Source organism: Hylobates moloch, unplaced genomic scaffold, assembly GCF_009828535.3.
Source record: "Hylobates moloch isolate HMO894 unplaced genomic scaffold, HMol_V3 SCAFFOLD_24, whole genome shotgun sequence".
NCBI classification, from domain to species: domain Eukaryota; kingdom Metazoa; phylum Chordata; class Mammalia; order Primates; family Hylobatidae; genus Hylobates; species Hylobates moloch.
The window spans coordinates 2,897,300-2,916,288 of NW_026652299.1; the positions used below are offsets into that span (position 1 = coordinate 2,897,300).

The 18,989-nt window shown below is 43.3% G+C and overlaps 1 protein-coding gene across 1 annotated transcript in view; it reads right to left on the reverse strand.

The window, feature by feature from the left end:
* KIF5C (kinesin family member 5C) overlaps positions 1–18,989 on the reverse strand; it is a 152,513-nt gene that overhangs the window by 59,545 nt on the left and 73,979 nt on the right. Inside the window, exons 9-11 of the mRNA XM_032145941.2 lie at positions 17,561–17,665; positions 17,042–17,190; positions 5,402–5,550 (exon numbers count right to left, since the gene is read on the reverse strand). Coding sequence (XP_032001832.1) covers positions 5,402–5,550; positions 17,042–17,190; positions 17,561–17,665 — 403 coding nt within the window. The remainder of the gene's footprint in view (positions 1–5,401; positions 5,551–17,041; positions 17,191–17,560; positions 17,666–18,989) is intronic.

The window sequence follows — 18,989 nt, forward strand, 5'->3', positions numbered from 1 at the left end:
TTCATCAGACAATTTATCAAAGTGCCCTGCCCTTCCCCAGCCAAGGCACAGCAAGCACAGTATTCCCACTTCTATCCTGGGCCTCTGCTTCTCCAACATAACCACATACAGAAGGGAAAAAGCATTAATTCCAGCTGTGGCCACTTAAGAGACCTGCCTGTCTCTGCTGCCTGTATCCCTGAAGCAGCCCCAGCCTACATTTGTCGGAGCCTGTTGCCTCTGCTTTGGAGTCTGTGAGTCACTCGTATCCTTCTAACGCATTCTCTTTCTGCTTTAGCCAGGCAGCGTCAATTCCTGTCGCTTGCAATCCAAGGATCCTAACTAGCACCCTGGGGAACAGAACCAGGCCAGTGGGTGGCTCTCCTTAGCCACATGCACATGCCTGGAGTTATCCTGCCTCCATGGCAATGTCAGAAAGGAATTAAAGCTTAGTGTAGTGTATGTGATACGAGCCACAAGCCTTCTTCTGAGAATCAAGGTTCAACAGTGCCCAGAGGAGAAAACTGCTAGGCCTGCATTCTGAAGTGGCCCCTGTCTTAGCTGGAGCTGCTATAAGAAAGTACCATAGACTGGGTGGCTTATAAAGAATTTATTACTCACAGTTCTGGAGGCTAGAAGTCCAAGATCAGAGTGCCAGCATGGTTGGGCCCTCCTGGTGAGGGCCTTCTTCGGGGTTTGCAGATGGCATCTCATTATAGTCTTACATAGTGGAGACCAGAGGGAAGGAAGCTCTCTCAGAACTCACAGGACACTAATCCCATTCATGAGAGTCCATCCTCAGAACCCAATCACCTCCCAAAGGCCCCACCTCCTACTATCACCACCTTAGGGGTTAAGATTTCAACATATGAATTTGGGTAGACACAAAACATTCAATCTATAGCATGCATCAAGCTACAAGGGGTTGAAAATTGGTACAGGTGGAGGTGTGGGGGAGGGCGAGAGCAACCTCTAGGCAAGTAATAGTGCAGTATTTCACCAATTTTGAATGATTTAAGGCAGGGCATGCCCTGTCCTGTGGCACAGTCCCATCACTGCCAAGTGGATCACACTCACCTCTTTTCACTTATCTCCATTATCTGCCTGCACCTGAGCTGTAGTTGATTTCCTACTCCTTTGTATTGCTACTTCATTCTATGTAACAGCAAGTAGGAAAAAGCACAAGCATGCGCACACACGCACACACACACACACGCACACACACTTTGCTACACATACTCCTTCCTTGCTCTCCAGCAGCTGAAGTATAGCAGCCAAACTCTTAAATTATAAATACCATGCAAAGAAAGAAATCTTTTCCCCAGGAGACTGCGCACAATTGACATGGCCTCTTTAACTTGTTGAGACCGCAATGTGGAAATATCAATACCCAGGAAATGTTGAGGGGAACTAAGTAGCCACCTTCTATAAGTTTAGAACCAATGTGCGTCTCAAGTTTCAAAGGAAAGTTGGCAATATCCTGCCACTCTGGTTTTAGTGAAGGGCACTGCTGCTTTTTCAGTCCACATCTCAAAAGCTCAGCTCTCATGTTTACACACACCAGCCATGCCCTCATTATCTTCTGCTCTGAAGAATTAGAACTGACACGTGGGGACACCATGGAAGGGCTTCCAGTGCCCCTTTTTTTGGCGTGATATCTATTACACTCATCTAACTGGCCCTGCACACAAATCATTCTGCTAGCTTGATGAGCAGGCTGTGCAGACAATAGAAAGAGAAGGAACTTTAGAGTCAGGCCCACTCAGTTCAGATCGCAGCTTTACCAGAGACTGATCCACTTGGGGACGTTTTCGGGCCTGTCATTCATGGTCACAAGGGCTACTTGAGGATTAAATGCCCAGCCTCAGAATGTAGTAAAAAGCCTGGCCTGGTCTACTGTCCCTGTAACGTCCACTGGCACACAGCATGAGATGCAGAGTTACTGTTTGAGGTAGCTCTGCCCCCTGCATGGGACAAAGGACCTCTCCCCGCCTCCTCACTGCCCCTCACTACTCTCCTTCTTGCCTGAAACTTACACTGCTGAAGTTACTTCTCTACATGTAAGAACTTTGCCCCCAGAAAAATCACCTTTAAATACAAATGTTAGCTGGGGAGGAAAGGAGAGCTCCGGGGAATCCCTCCAATTCCCTTCTCCCATCACAACCAGTGGTGACGTGGCAATGGGGTTCCTTGGGGGCCTCTCAGACTCTCTCTGTCTTCTCTTCTTTCTCCGTAGTCCAAAGGGCCCTCACACCTACCTATGCCTTCAGTTACTACCAAAAGATTGATGACTCCAACTCAAGCAGATCCTCTGAGCTCCAGACCCTCAGACCTAATTTCTTATCTGAATAATGTTCCCCTGGATGTTCCACTGGGACCCTAAACTCCCTCCTCCCTCACCCCTGGTTCTCCTCCAGCATCCCCAGTCTTAGGGAATGGTCTCACCCTCCATCCAACTCGGCAAGCCAGAAAACTCACAGTTGTCATTGAAACCTCCCTCTCCCATAGCCAGCTCCTCACCACACCCAGCTAATTTCTCCTCCTAAGTATCTCTCAGGTTCATCCATTTCTCTCCCTTCCTACTGCCCTCTCACTTCAATACCATCATCTCATCCCTGGAAGACCACCCCAGCTCCCAGCCCTCCTCTCCAACCTACAGTCCACTCTCCAATACAGCTGATGGATCTTCAAAAATGCGAAGGTATGACCTGCAGCTTAACACCCTTGATCAAAATCCTGAACACGGGAGAGCCCCGCCTATCCCTCGAGCCCATCTCAGGCCAGTGCTCCCTGCTGGCCTATGTCCTCCATTCTCGGATCCCCCACCTCACCTCGTGCCCCCTATTTTGCCCGGCTAACTGCTGCTTCTCGCAGATACTAATCTCTATATTGCATATTCAAAGAACCCTTCACTGGCTTCTCAGTCAAGGTCAGGGCCCCCTGTTGTATAATTCTTGGCACCTGTGCTTTCCCTTCTTGGTATGCAGCGTGGACTACCATCATACATTTACTGGTGAGGACTGGCATTTACCTTCCTCCCCGCTCAGACCGTCCTGAGGGCAGAGACCACATCTGACTGCCCACCCTTTAATCTCCAGCACCTGCGTTAAGCATATGTTTGCTTCCCATACATTTATTGGAGGTCTACTCTGTGCCAGAGTATATCATCATACATTATTTTCCCCAAATTATGTAACTTAAGGGCTCATGTACGATCTCACCCAAGAGGGCACAGAAAACAGCACATTTCTTTCTTTCGTTTTTTTTTGTTTTTTGTTTTTTTTGAGATGGAGTTTTGCTCTTTTTGCCCAGGCTGGAGTACAATGGTGGGTTCTCGGCTCACCGCAGCCTCCGCCTCTGGGGTTCAAGCGATTTTCCTGCCTCAGCCTACTGAGTAGCTGGGATTACAAAATGCGCCACCACGCCTGGCTAATTTTGTATTTTTAGTAGAGACAGGATTTCTCCATGTTGGCCAGGCGGGTCTCGAACTCCCGACCTCAGATGATCCGCCCACCTCGGCCTCCCAAAAAGCTGGGAGAAAACAGTACATTTCTAAGGAGATTTGCAAGGTGTTCAAAGAGTGACAGTTAAAATGACGTCCAAGTAAAGAGGCCAAAAACAGGACTGAGTGCCCAAAAGATGCTAGGCATGACAGTGGGTCAGGCAAACAGGGCAATGGGCAGATCCCAGAGGATGGCATTTGATAAGGGACGGAGAACTGCAAGGTTAAAGTTTGGCAAGAGATGCAAAAGGATGGGGGAAAAAAGGTTTATTGCCCATCCTGTAATGTTTCTAAAGCCAGCACCCCCAATCCTTTACCAAAAGGCTTTACTGAATGTCCTGGTCACCCAGCAGAGAACTGACCTGGAGGATTCCCGAAATAAAACTTCATATGGCCACTCCCCACCTTGCCAACTACTGCTCCTGACTCTCCCATTCCTGCCAAATTGCAAAGAATCATCCACCAGCCTCAGGTGCTGAATTATTCAATTATTCCAGCAGCGTTCCAAACATGTGTGCTGCTAGAAAATCTTTCAAAAATAAAAGAATCATGTTATTTAGGCTACTAGGTCATTTTTGAAACCTGTCTTGAATTCTCGTTTGCCACGAATGGTTTTTCTATTAAACAATAGCTCATTGACACCCCACCCTTACTAGCAAAAAGCAGCGGCAAACATGTAATCACAAGACAATCTGCTGCAATTACAAACAGTCAGCGTTACCTCCCAATCCTGCACAACAGCCCCTGGGCTCCTACCCTTACCCAAAGCTGAGGTACTGATGCAGTACCTCAAATACTGAACACAGCAGCAGAGGACCTGAAGAACAACTTCCAACTATCTGCCATTCCCCTACACACACACCAACCTGCCTTATTTTAGTTAAAAAGAAAAAAAAAAAAAAAGCCTTCTACCTTCTAACCTACGTCACAATGCTAAAATCACTAAAATAATCTGTCTGCACTTAGATCTGGAAACCCCTCTTAACACCTCACCCACAACCCACCCACCCACTGCATGTCAGCTCTCTGAGATATTTTCTCCCAGTAGAACAAACCAAAGAGAATGTTTTGGGGAAGAAGGAAAACGAGTCACGAACCAAGCCTTTAAGACTCCATTTTAGCACAGGGCTCCTTTGAGAGCCCTATATTTCTGGCATGAAGATGAGTTCAACCAAAAAATGTAAGTATTTGCCAGAGGTAGACTTTTAACCCCAAACCAGTGATAAAACTCACATAGGAGAGAATGACATTTTTCATTTAAGTCAAAAGCAGTCTGAGCCGCTAAGTCTCAGGCACTTTCCTCTAACCTACAAATAGGGGTACCGGCGAGTTATTACAATGTTAGATAGAGGGCATCTCATTGGAAGCAGGTTAAGGCAGCCTTGCAGATAATCACTGGTCCACACTAACAATGCATGCTAGCCAAGTGATGGGATGGGGTTGGTGCCTGTGTTAGGGACTAAGAAAACATCTGCTTGTTCATACAGGTTGTTGCCAGGAGGAATCAAGCTGCACCATTGCCCCAACTTTCCCAAGTGTCTCCCAGGATGCCAACAGTCACAAGAAAAAGAAAGCACACACATGGCCAGGCACGGTGGCTCACATCTATAATCCCAGCACTTTGGGAGGCTGAGGTGGGTGAATCACTTGAGGTCAGGAGTTCAAGACCAGCCTGGCTAACATGGTAAAACCTCATCTCTACTAAAAAAAAACAAAAATTACAAAAATTAGCCAGGTGTGGTGGTACATGCCTGTAATCCCAGCTGCTCGGGAGGCTGAGGCAGGAGAATGGCTTGAACCCTGGAGGCAGAGGTTGCAGTGAGCCGGCCTGAGTGACAGAGCGAGACTCTGTCTCAAAAAAAATAAAAATAAAAAAAAGCACACACTCATGCCTCACTCTTCCTCTTTACTTTTCCTTACCATTCCTCCACCTGTTTAGCTCCATCTCCAGATGCTGGATAACATTCTTCAAAGTCTTGTTTTTCTCTTTCTCTTTTTCATATTTCTTCTTCCATTCTTCTGCTGTCAGTTCTAGGTTCACAGAGACTGTATTCTTGATGGTCTTAGCTCTGGGATTAAAAACATAAGGGGACAATTCAGCTAATTATTAGCATTAGCTAAATCAATATGATTAAGCCCGAGATTCTTCATGTCAAAAGACTGGAAATAGGGAAGCAGAAGGGATCCTGTGGCTTTCACCAACCATCCCCCTAACTGGACTAATGGCACCACTACCCCTTGAGGCTTCAAGCTCTTCCTTTCCTTTTCTCCTTCACATCCCACCGGTCTCTAAATCTAATGAACGTTTATTTGAATTGTCTCAGGGTTTCCTCTTTCTCTCTTCCCTCTGCCTCTATCTTAGTCTGTGTTCTCAGCCATCCTTATGGTTATAGCCTTTTTCAAATGTTCAGTACCCTCCTTTAAGCCCCCTGCACACCATCACCAGATTTACCTGCCTAAGTTGAGGTTCTTTTCAGTTCAATTAACATTTATGAATTTGGGGTACACCAAGACAGATGGACGAGGTCTCTGTCCTCTTGGAGCTTGCAGTTTCTTATACCAATGATACACAGACAGAAATAATAGAGTCAGTTATTTCTCTTCCTCACCTGTGGTACCCAGAACCACCCCTGATGTATTTAACACATCAACACATGCCTCATAGGTCAGGTGGGTCCCACAGCTGAGTAAGGCTGGCCAGATGACACCATGGCTCCCTGCTGAGCATACGCCCCCATCACAGCCCATCATCACCATGCGGTGAGGAGGCCCCACAGTATTCAGATCATCCCATTTTCCAAGAAAAATGAGAAATTGTTTTTTCTTTCATTTGTGTCTCCCAGTTTTAAACTATTTATAAAAATAATGTGTGGGACAAACAAACATGCCTAATGGCCACCATTTTGCCACTTCCAGTATAGGAGATGACGCGATCTCTGGGGCACATGGCCTGGGGGATTGAGATGCCACAGGGATGTACCTGGAGAGTAACCGAAAGGGGCAACTGTGGAGAGCAAATCAGTAGCTGCACCAGGTGATTCCAAAAACAAAAGCCATGACTCACCTCGGCATGCACAGAAACGAACACCTAAGTGGCCTTGTCCAATTAAAAAGGAAACTCCACTTAGGCTTACTTTTAAGAAGGTAAAGCTTCATTAAAAAATATGTGATATCCTGTTTTATTTGCTATTGACTTTTTCATTTTGAACGTCCAACAGTTCTTACACCATCATATTTGCCAGCACAATCTGATTTGTGATTCGGGTTAATTACCGTTGTCAGCAAATGACATCCTGATTTCTATTTCAGTGCGAGAAATTCAGCAGTCCTCACCAGCACTACAGATGTCATTCCAAAAATTCATTGCTAAAGCAGACAACTAAATAACCCAACTGTCAAAAGAGGAGTTTAACAACTTCAATCTAAGACTCCATTTAAGAATTAGAATAACTCTCTCTTGTTCACTGTAGCTTGAGGCTGTGATCCCTAGAAATGCTTCGAATCTAATTTTTCAAATAACAGCAATTTTATTACTACTTTAAAGTCTGGTCCTGTTTGACACTCTCACCTCTCCTCCTGACATCCTCAGGCGGTACTGTGGATGTTTCTCAGACGCAAGCACAAACATCACAAGCATCCATTATCAACTTAGTAAGGCAAAAAGTGAAAAATAACTCATGGCTAAAATGCTTATGGACACTTGAGGGCACACTTCAAGGCTACTAATCTTACTTTGTAAATCATAAAGAGTCCCTTGATAACTTCACATGATACCAGAAAGAGAAAGCTAAAGCCTCTATGCTATACTCAGGCAGGTTTAGCCAGAGGCACATGTTGTGAGCAGACTCAGCAAGGTTATCACCATTGGCGTAACTGGTCCTCATTCTCAAAGTACTTTTAACAATTGCCTAGGAAATCCCCACTTCTGTAGTAATCAGGGTCCTGGCAGGAAACAGACAACCTGCTCAAATTGCATGATTTGAAGGGTGCTTAACAAAGGTTTGGAAAGGTGTGGGGAAATAACAAGGGTTAATGTGGTACCCACATTAGGGATTGGGGAGCCATTACTACCCTTAAGCTGAAGGGAAGCCAGAGAGAGAAGGCTAGAAGGAAAAGATTGCCTGGTAGGTATGAATTGTAACAGCCATTGGTAGGGACACAGCCAATCCAAATGATCTGGCAGGGAGGAAGCCAGGAAATAAATACCTGGACCTCACACTCTTCTCTCCTTCTGATCGCCTGCCTGGGTTCCTTCCTCACTGGTTTAATGTAACTGGAAGCCAGAGGAAAAGGAGCCCATTGCATGAGCCCAAACCAATCACCCTCCTAAGTCACAGAGCAGGGCAGAGATGGTACAGAAAAGATCCAGAGGAGTCGCTAAAGATGCGCAACCCAACCTCCATTTGGAACTCAAGTAACAGTGGGAATCCGTGTCTCACGCTGGAGCCCGAGACTTCATTCAGCCCAAATGGGGCAAGCGGGGCCTTCACATCCACTAAAGGTAGAATATGAAAAAATCAGCTTACACTGAAAGAGAAAGATGTTAATTCTCCTAAAATTGTTCTAGAAAATTAAAGTAATCCCCACCTTCCCCCAAAAAAACCCTAAGGAGTTTGTGTATGTGTATAGAAATTGGCAAGCTGATTCTGAAATTTATAATAGAAATGAAAAAAAAAAAAAAAACAAGAACAGCAAGAACAGTTCTGAAGATCAAAGTTAGAGGATTGAATATCATCACTTTCTTATAAAGTAAAACTGATCAACTTGTCAGAAGCGTTGGAATAAAAACAGAATAAATTGTCCAGAAACAGGCACTCAGATGACAGTCATCTGACTTATGACGAAAGTGTCCATAGAGAAGAGTGGAAAGGGCAGTCCTTTCAATACATGGTACTGACGGGAAGTGGAACTTTATCCCCCACCCCCAATACCATGTAAAAAATTCTGTTCCAGAGAGATCCCAGACATAAATGTGAAAAGTAAAACAATAAAGCTTCTACGGAAAATATAAGACAGTATCTTCAAGACCTTGGGGTAGGCAAAGTTTTTGTTTTTGTTTTTGTTTTTGAGTCAGAGTCTCACTGTGTTGCCCAGGCTGGAGTGCAGTGGCACAATCTCGGCTCACTGCAACCTCCGCCTCCCGGGTTCAAGCGATTCTCCTGCCTCAGCCTCCCGAGTAGCTGGGACTACAGGCGCCCGCCACCAAGCCCGGCTAATTTTTTTTGTATTTTTAGTAGAGACGGGGTTTCGCCATGTTGGCCAGGCTGGTCTCAAACTCCTGACCTCTGGTGATCCGCCCACTTCAGCCTCCCAAAGTGCTGGGATTGCAGGCATGAGCCACCATGCCTGGCCAAAGATTTCTTAAATAGAACATAATAGAAAAAATAAATTTGACTTCATTAAAATTAAAAATTTGTCTTCATTAGAAGCCACCATTAAGACAGTTAAAAGGCAAGTTACAAGGTGGGAGAAGATATATAAAATACATACACTTGACAAAGGACTTACCCAAAATAACTCCTTTAAATCAATAAGAAAAAAACTGGGCAAAGACTTGGAACAGGCACTTTATAAAAGAAGTGCCAATAAAACATCTCCTGAGAAGGTGTTTAACATCATTAGCCCTCAGAGAATGCGAATTAAAACTACAATGAGATACCTTAACACACCCAATAGAATGGCTAAAAAATTTAAAACTGATAAATGCCAACTGTTGCTGAGAATGAGCAATGACTATAACAGTCAACTGCTACTGGAGAGAGTGTGAATTATTACTGTCATTTTGGAAAAATCTTTAGTAGTATCTACTAAGGTAGAATATTTCACACCTTATGACCTGCTCCCACCTAACAGAAATGAGGACATATATTCACCCAAAGGCATGACAACCAATGTCATAGTAACTTTATTTATAACCACTCCAACATGAAAATAATCCAAATATCCATCAACAATAGAATGGATACATATAAGCCATATTCATACCATAGAATACTATATAACTGTGAAAAATGAACTACTACTACACCTAACAATGTAGATGAAGTTCACAGATAAAACGCTGCATCAAAGAAGCCAGATACAAAACAGTACTGGGTGACTTCATTTTCATATAGTTCAAAGACAGGCAATAACAATCTGTGTTGAGGGAAGTTAGGGTGACAATCACCCTTGAGAGTTCGGTGTTGACTGAGAGGGTCTGAGAGAGCCTTCCAAGATCCTGGGTGGTGGTCACATGTATATATATATTTATTAAAAAAAAATTAGTTATGAACTTAAGTTTATGCATTTTACTATATTATATTCAATAAAAATTGAGCTAAGAAAAATAAACTGATGCAGAAAGAAATCAAGTCAGATACAAGAATTTCCAGATGCAGAATAAACTAGAGTTACTAAGAGAGAGACGGAATTTTTGTGCCCAGAGGTTTTTTTTTTTTTTTTTTTTTTTACTAGGACAAATATTCTCCTATCTAGGATGTTAAAAACAATCTTGCAGAGTGAAACAAAGAGGGTCTCAGTCCCTCATTCTCCCAAGAGACTAAGAGTAAAAGGATATAGAATATCTACAATTTCTTTTTCTTTTTACCATTAACTTTGGCAAATTTAGAGGATGAAGGAGTCTAATGATCACTAGCTTCTTTCTATTTGGACATTCAAAATTCACTTTCCCTTAATTAGCTTTAACTGATTTCAGAGGAAAAAAAGAAAAAAAATTAGTTTCCTCCTTTGTTAATATTTAGCTAGTTGCCATCAATGCGGTTACAGTGCTCTGCTGTCTTGTCGTGGTTTGGATCTAGGGCGTGAGGCTGCCAGTGGACATGATCCGGAGCTTGAGCACAGGCCCACATGTGTGCATTTATTGTTCAGCCTTGTTTCCAGAAGAATTTCAGGTAGCTTACAGGGAGACACAAAATCAAGAAGACAGCAGAAATTAAGAAGTGCTCTTAAGGCAGGCTTTGTGATTTTGTCTAGCAGAAGCTATACAGCAATTGTGATACCAACCAGCCTTATAGTTCTGGGACATTATCTCTTTGATATAGAGAAACAAGTCAATGACCCATAGAAGCCTTATTCTAGCCACTTACTGACTGCTCACTCATCCTCTTTAAAGGTGCAACTGACTGTGATACTATTTGATTAATCCAAAGTGGCCTGATCATTCACAAAGAAATACAAAAGTGGGTTCTTCATTTCTAAAAACTCTCAGGGTTTTCAATCAGAGCCCTCAATGTGTATACAGATATCAATGTCTATTCCACAAGTTATAACCGCAGCAGGCACTGAGCAAAATCCTAACCAAAAGCTACTCTGGGAAAGAACTTTAATTCAGTCCTAAATTTATACCCTAACAGCAAGACCTGCTTTTAAAACTGAGTCAAATTGTGAGGATGCCACTATCAGGGTATCTGTTTTGCATCTTTTCCTTGTTTTGGCTTGCTTCATCAAGTCAAGCACTACTTTAATGATATGTGATCTAGGCGTGCCCCAGGTATATAAAATCTCTTCTCCCCACAGGGAAGGAACTAGGACCAAATTTTTTAAAGACCTCAAAGCTAATGAATGTTAACCACCCTTAGGAAAGGCAGACCAAGCCCAGTGGACAAAGATCAGAGGCCACAGTACATCTTCCATCTAGATACTGCTACAGAGACAGTTAAGTCAGAAAAGATTCTCTTAGATATATTCTACTAAAGAATGGAAAGAGGAAACTACCTGCCCATTGTCAAGCATTGTTATTTTCTTCCCAGCACCACTCAATCCTTCCATCACTGAATTTGCAGTTTACATGTTCAGAAGCGCATGGCCAGCTTCCAAGACTGCTGACGCTACCCATCTCCACCACCGAGGTTAAACACCCATACGTGATGACACTGAAGGCACCCTCATAAGCTGGCACTTGAACAAAGCCCTCCTTGAATGGGGAGAAGACCTAGAACCACTGCATTCTGATGAGTCTCATCCCCACCTGCTTTCCCAGTGGTTTCCTATACTCGTATTTCCTGGCCACAGTCAGTTCTAAATGACATGAAGAGTGCCTACCATTGGCGTTTCTTCTAATTGCTTTGGCTTCCCTGGAATAACCACAAAGATATTTGTTCTTGGTACCTTCATACCTTTTGTTTCCGCAGCCTCCTTTTCTCACCAGGTGTTCAGGATAGCGCTGGCATTGGAAAAAGGAGCTCTAGACAACCTCACACCTTCAGCACACAGAATAAATCTGTTATGTGTGATTCTGCACTGTGAATGGTGTGTGAGAGAGAGAAATGGAGATTCTCCCACTGTGGAAGCAGGAGAGGATAGAGAGTATAGCATTCTTCACTATCAGAGCTCTCCAGAGAAACAGAACCAATAGGAGAAAGATAGAGACAGATGATGGATAAATATAGATAACATATTATATATCCTATTGTATATATAAACTCCTATTATATATACATACATACGTATATATGATATACCTCACTCTTTTATTTACTTAAGAAATTGACTCACATGACTATGGGGACTGGCAAGTTTGAAAGCTATAAGGCAGGTGGAAGCTGGAAACTGAGGCTGGAGTTGATGTTACCATCCTGAAGCACAATTTTTGTCTCCTCCATGAAACCTCCATTTTAGCTCTTAAGGCCTTTAACTAAGTGGATGATGCTCACCTTATAATTGAGAGTAATCTGCTTTGCTAAGCATATCTACAAAGTACCTTCACAGCAACGCCCCGATCTGTATTTGATTCAGTAACTGGGCACTATGGCCTAGCCAAGCTGACACATAAAACTAATCAGAAACTAACCTTCCAATCTGCTCTGAGACCTAGTTCCCATCTAAAACACCCAAACCTTCTTCTGAAAAGACCACTGCTCCAAAGCACCTTCCCAGCTTCTGGTGAGGCCATTACCCTGTTCGTGAGGGAAGCAGGGAGGGCAGGAAGGAGAAATGAAAATTTCGTGTCTTTAAAAAGTTCTAGTCTCCTGAGAAACATTCAGAAATGACATGGATAAGGACTTGGCATCTAGTTAAATGTATGTCACCCACAGTATTTCTTCCCTCCAAAGGCAAAAATTAACCCTACTGGTGTTTCAGCAACAGGCCCCCAAGAGGAATGATTTAAGCCTTTTTTTCTTTCATGTCGAAGTGTAGCCAAGTGTCTGCCTTGACCAAAATGCTCATTCTACTCTCGTAGGTAACGTGTTCTCATGTTCTGGTGACATAAATTTCATATGCACAGTCTTCAGGCTCTGCCTAATCTAGCTACCACTAAACTGGCAGATGACACAATTAAAATGATGACATGACTTTTTTAAGTTCACATCAGGAAAAGAAAAAAGATTATTACTTTCCCTAAGATATCAATTCTCCTTCCACATTCAACATACAAATAAAGCCTTCGAATTATTCATGCTGGATCAATCAAAACTCCCAGTGCCAAAGATGTGCTGATTCAGGTCTTCCTAACCACATTGGTCTGCCCCCTCAGAGGGCCTCTTTCCCTTCATTACCACCCCAAATGAAGGTACAGTAAATAGGCTTCCAACACAATTGGGTGATTTGAGTTCACGCTTCTAAAACATAAATGTCTTTTTCAAATAGCGCTGTAAAAGTAGTTGAGAAGAGTAATTAAAGACTACAAAATAGAATTCTGGAAGCCAGAAGAAAAAAATCAATTAAAAGTGCTCTAATTTGAGTCTGGCTTTTTGACTTTCTACTGCCCGGTAATTCAAGTGCTGCCTCCTCAGCTAGATTAAAAGCTCTTTGAGAACACAGGAGACAGTGCTTACTTCTTTAATGGCACGATGCTGGGCATTCAGGAAACTAAAGGAAACAATCTCGACTGAATGGAAGAACCAGAATTCTGGAAACCATCATTCTCAGCAAACTAACGCAGGAACAGAAAACCAAACACCGCATGTTCTCACTCATAAGTGGGAGCTGAACAATGAGAACACATGGATGCATCACACACTGGGGCCTATCGGAGGGTGGGGGACTAGGGGAGGGATGGCATTAGGAGAAATACCTAATGTAGGTGACGGGTTGATGGGTGCAGCAAACCACCATGGCACATGTATACCTATGTAACAAACCTGCATGTTCTGCCCATGTATCCCAGAACTTAAAAGTATAATTTAAAAAACAAAAATAGAAATAGACATGGTAAATGTTTCCCTTTAAATTCCAGTATCTAACCTATAATCCTGAAGAATGCTAACAGGTCTCTTGGTAGAGTGCCTTCAGGGATCTGCAGATTTAACTGCTTCGAAACACATACCACATTGTGTTATTCAGAATATCAGTACAGTCAAGCAGAACAACAAATGTGTACTCTCTTCACGTCCTTGAAAGAACCACAAAGGAATAACTGAGGAACCTCATGCTGTCCTAAGGTTTGGCCACCTCTGCAGTAAGAATATAATGAACACTCATTACAATGAATTTGGGATGTGCCAGGTAGTCTTTTCTGAGTTCAAAGTGCTTAATCTCATTAGCTATCACATACCATGTCTAATCCAATGTTCAGTCTTGTGTCTGCTGTCTAATTGGGTTCAATGAGTATATTTAACAATACAGCAGGTATTGGCCCCATAGAATAGCTCAGCATCCTTAAATAATCCATTAACCAACTTGGGGATAAAGGGAAAGGAATGAAACCTCACACATTTCCAATAATAGATTGGAAAACAAACCAGATCCAAACCCAACCAAACTTCTGGACGTAATGGCATCAATGTTCAGCAACTGCCCTAACTTTCCCAGTAACCTTACACAATAAGCTTTTGATTCATCTGTTCATTCATTTGATAAGCGTTTATTTATTGACCACCTACTGTGAACTAGTTGTGCAGAGTGGTTGATGAGAAACTAATGTCTGTGACAAACTCAGTCCCTGCTGTCACAGAGAGCAGAATCTAGATGACTCTGATAAAAGAATGTAGACTGACCTATTTTATTTGAAAACATAATTTACGTTACTTTTTATTTCCTGGAAGCCCAAATTACCTGCAGCATTTTTTATTTGTTCATTCCCAAAACATAATTCTAATTCTACTTTATTTAATCCTCTCCCTTATATGACAGTGCTGTCCCTTACAGTGCATTACATTCAGTCTAGTCCCATCTACTACAATGACCTTTTCAAGCCGCAATACTGTGAGATTATTCAAGACGAAGGAAAAGCAGAACTTGCAATCACCGATAGCCTGCCATCGGTCATGGACTTTTTTACCTGGACTCATGCCAGCCCTTGTGCTAGGTAAAAACTGAAGCAACTCATATAATCCTGCCAATATTCTTGAAGGTAGGCATTATTATATCTCTCTCTGTGGGAGAGAAGACTGGGGCTCAGAGGGGAGAGGTAAACAAGAGAATGGGTCAATAGCAGAATTAGCCCAACACCGGGCTAATTCTAAAGGGCTGTGCTCAGACACTGCATCCTAGGACATCCTACATGTTTAGTCACTTACTGGCTGTGTGGTCTCAGGTATGGTATCCAATGGCTTTGTACCTAAGCCTTGATTTCATACTCTGTACAAAGGTGAGATAATTGCTGTCAGAAGTGCTATAATTTTGACACACCTGACATATATTAGATACTAACTGATATTCAAAATGCTTCCTGTAGACAGCTGCAAATACCTCCCGATAACAGCAATGCCCCAAGGTGATTGGGCCTTGCAAAGATAGCCAATGCCCCACAGTGACTCTGGCTTGAGAAGAGCCAGAATATTTTTGCTTTGCTGGTAAGGATTTTTTTTTGAAGAGATGTTTCCTTTATAAATGCATTTAGAGCTGGTTTGCTCAAACATGTCTTCAGAGGAAATTGTTAAAGCTCAAGTTTAAGACACTGGGCAGGATGCGATCTTGTTTTCCATAAGCAGATGCTGGTTTGTGGGTTTCTGAGACCCTTGAGGAAAGCAGGTGTTACCCTACTGCAACTCCCTTGGCCTAAGCATTTAACTAATCAAGGAAGCGATTTGGGAGGAAGTAAAGGACCCAAATCCAGTTTAAAAGATATATTAGGTCCACAACATTTCAATATAATTATTATTTATTTAGACATCCCACAGGTGCCATGGCTGTGTAATTCTATGTTCTGTTGAGGGCTCAGGAAATGACTGGGGCTTAATGCAGTTTAAACAAGCCACAACAATTTCCCAGACAAAATGCCCACCCCCGTCTGTCCTTTCTCTCATCTTAAACTATTCCTTAGGCATAACCACACAACACACACTCCCAGGGAGAAGGCAGGGAAGTGCTCTGTGCATCCATGTACAAATGAGCTAGTTAAAGCCCACAGAGCACTGGTGACTTGTCTAAAGATCACATGATTGTTCAGAATTAAACGAACCGATGGCAGCAGAATCCACATCCAACCTCAGCCCTCTGAGCCCTCATCCAACCTCAGAGCTCGCTGAGCACTGAAGATGTTCAGATGGCCCAATCCACAGAACCCCAAGCACTCTGGGAATGAACACTGAGGCACGAGGGCTGAAGGACAGAACCTAAACACTGGAACTGAGGAAACATGCCTGAAGGAGGTCAGGCCTTGGACAGTGGGAGGGGGTACGTAAAAAAGAAAGTGACAAGAAAAAAAGGAAGATATGAACCAAACCACACACGTAACTCTTGCTTTACCATTATGGAGTTGTACCTGCTGCCCACCTATGGACACCTCCCAGGGATCTAGGAAGTCTCATGTGGGAATTTTTAAAGGTAGGAAGCTGTCATCTATGTCTCTTCTCAGCTTACAGTCCAGACCTCCTACCTCCAGTGCTGGTAAAGATTCCTTCCCCTTCTTTTCTTTTTATACCTCTATTCTGCATTCACCTAATTTTCTGGGTGTTTTATCAGCAACTGTGCAATGGATCCCAAATACTGGAGCGAAAGGCAGTTATCTATCTTGAGATTTATACACTTGAAATAATATGAACCTAAAAGGTAGACTCCAGTGCCACGAAGAACAAAAGTAATACCCCAATGCATTTCCAGTTCACATCTGAAATGAGTTTGGTTGTTTTGTTTTAAACACCATACCATTGACTGGCATGTTCTTGCCCATTATTTTAAAATATAATTATTGCTTTGGCTTCAATAAGTGATGCCTCAAGTTTACATATCACCTGCTAGATGTAATTTAGTAAAAGGCTGTTTGTCCTTTACTTTGTGATTCTCTGACAATAGCCCCTTGCTTGCCACTCACTATTCTTTTTTTTTTTTTTTTGAGACAGTCTCGCTCTGTCACCCAGGCTGGAGTGCAGTGGTATGATCTTGGCTCACTGCAACCTCCACCTCCCAAGTTCAAGCAATTCTCCTGACTCAGCCTCCCGAGTAGCTGGGACTACAGGCGCATGCCACCACGCCCAGCTAATTTTTGTATTTTTAGTAGAGACAGGATTTCACCATGTGGGCCAGGTTGGTCTTGAACTCCTGACCTCAGGCAATCCACCCGCCTTGGCCTCCCAAAGTGCTGGGATTACAGGTGTGAGCCATCACGCCCGGCCTTGCCACTCACTCTTAAGACCCAAGACCTAGCACAGAGGATGGGTCCGGAGAGGCCACACGTACCTCTGTCCGAACATCAGTGTGGACTTGGTCTCAGCCTCATTGAAGACAGAGGGAGAACAGCAAATGACGATGGTGGTTCTGCAGTTCCCACCCAAAGAGTCCTGAAGAATCCGAGTCATCTTGCTGTCCCGGTATGGCACGTGTGTTTTCTATTTAGGAAAAGAAAAAGTATTGGTTTTGACAGCCCATTCTTAGAAAAACACAGAGGCAAGCAAGTCAGGGATGAAGACACTGAGCTTAGAAACCGAGTAAAACAAGAATTTGTGGCTGGGTCTTTGGATCTTGCCAAAGTTTAGAATGTCCATTCTTTGACCTATGTCATAGGAAATTAGCATCACCATTCATACTTTTTAGTAGATGGGAACTCCCAGCGAGCAGGCATCCACAGCCAGGATTCCCTCTGTCCTTTTCCAAACAGAAAAACAAACCAGCCTTTGGGGTGTGTGGCAAAGGGACTATGAGGACCCAAAAGGTGGTTTCTCATAATATTATTTAATAGACGGGGGCAGGATCACTTACTGTCCCTTCTGCCAAAGCGGAGATCACATTTCCAAGAGCAGACAAAGACTTATTGATATTTTTAGCTTCATCGAGAACAGCTCCCTCGGCACCAGTTTTGCTGACCTACCAGAGAGAAAAGAAAGCAGTGAGCAGCACAGGACAGCAGAAGCACAAAGTAGAAATTTCAAATTCACACAAGGGCAACGGGGGACAGCCTCCTGGAAAGCAAGGAAAAATAAAAGTAGAGAAGACCCACAGTGATAAAAACCATCCTTCCTGTATGAGGCTGGGGATTTGGTCTCTCCTGCCATCATTTTCCTCTCAATTGGGTTTTAGTGGAATAGCTGAAATACCTCAAGTGGTGGAGCCGCAGATGCTTCCCCAGGGGCCATCCATCCAGGGAAACCAGGCTCCAGAAGTGCTGTCACCATGGGTAGCTCGGGCCCTGGGAGACTGAGCCGCAGTCCCCATGCCGAAGGGAGCCCAGAGGGAAGTATGAAGATAAAATATTGTCCTGAGCCACAATGAATGGGCATATTGGAAAAATGTAAGTTACGAGCTCCAGGTTCAGGCAGATGACTAGAGGTGGTAGGGTTGGTTATCCAGAGTCCGTTCCTTCCCTATTTATTCTCATAGCAAGGAAAAAATGAAAAATATCCAAAAAGCAAAAACCTTGGGAGAGAAATGAAAAGTCAAACGTATACTGCATTGTAAATTTGTCTTTTTTCCTCTGCAGCCAGAGGGACCATGCATAGTTTCTCCTTTGCTGTGTTATTGCTGGTAATTTCATCTTGACAGCATTTGTTCTAGGTAGAGGGCAGTTTACAGATGCTAGAAAAAAAGGGAACTCAACATGATTCATTTCTCTGCTGACTGGACAAACGATGCAGGGGGAGCAGCTGCTCTCTCAAGAAAGGAAATGGGGAAGCAATGTTCAACTACACAAATTCGAATCACATATAAAGGAGAAACTCCTGATGACAGAAATGAATTCATGTCCAGTGGGAGGTTTCTTTCCAAATAGAATAGATTCTCAACTCCCTTGGAACTGTTTGCGTCGCACCCTGCTTACACATAGAGAAATCATGTAGCTGATAGGTCACAAATAGTAGCAGTCTATGTTATTTTAAGCACTGTTATTTTAAGATGCTTTCTTATTTGAGCATCTTAACTCCATGAAATATACAAGGCAGGTACCATCTATCACCCTCCTTTGACAGACAGGAAACTGAGCCCCAGAAATGTCAAACTGCCAGCCTAAGGGAAGAACGCCATTCAGAGGAGACGGGAACTAAAGCCCAGAGTTCTCTTCTACAAGATCCCACTGACACAGTCATATGGACACATCTAGGGCAAAGGAAAACGTGTGTGTGAGCAAAAGAAGCTGTGCGAAGGACATGATTTCAAACGCCTCATAAATATCATTAGCAATAACCACTGACACTGC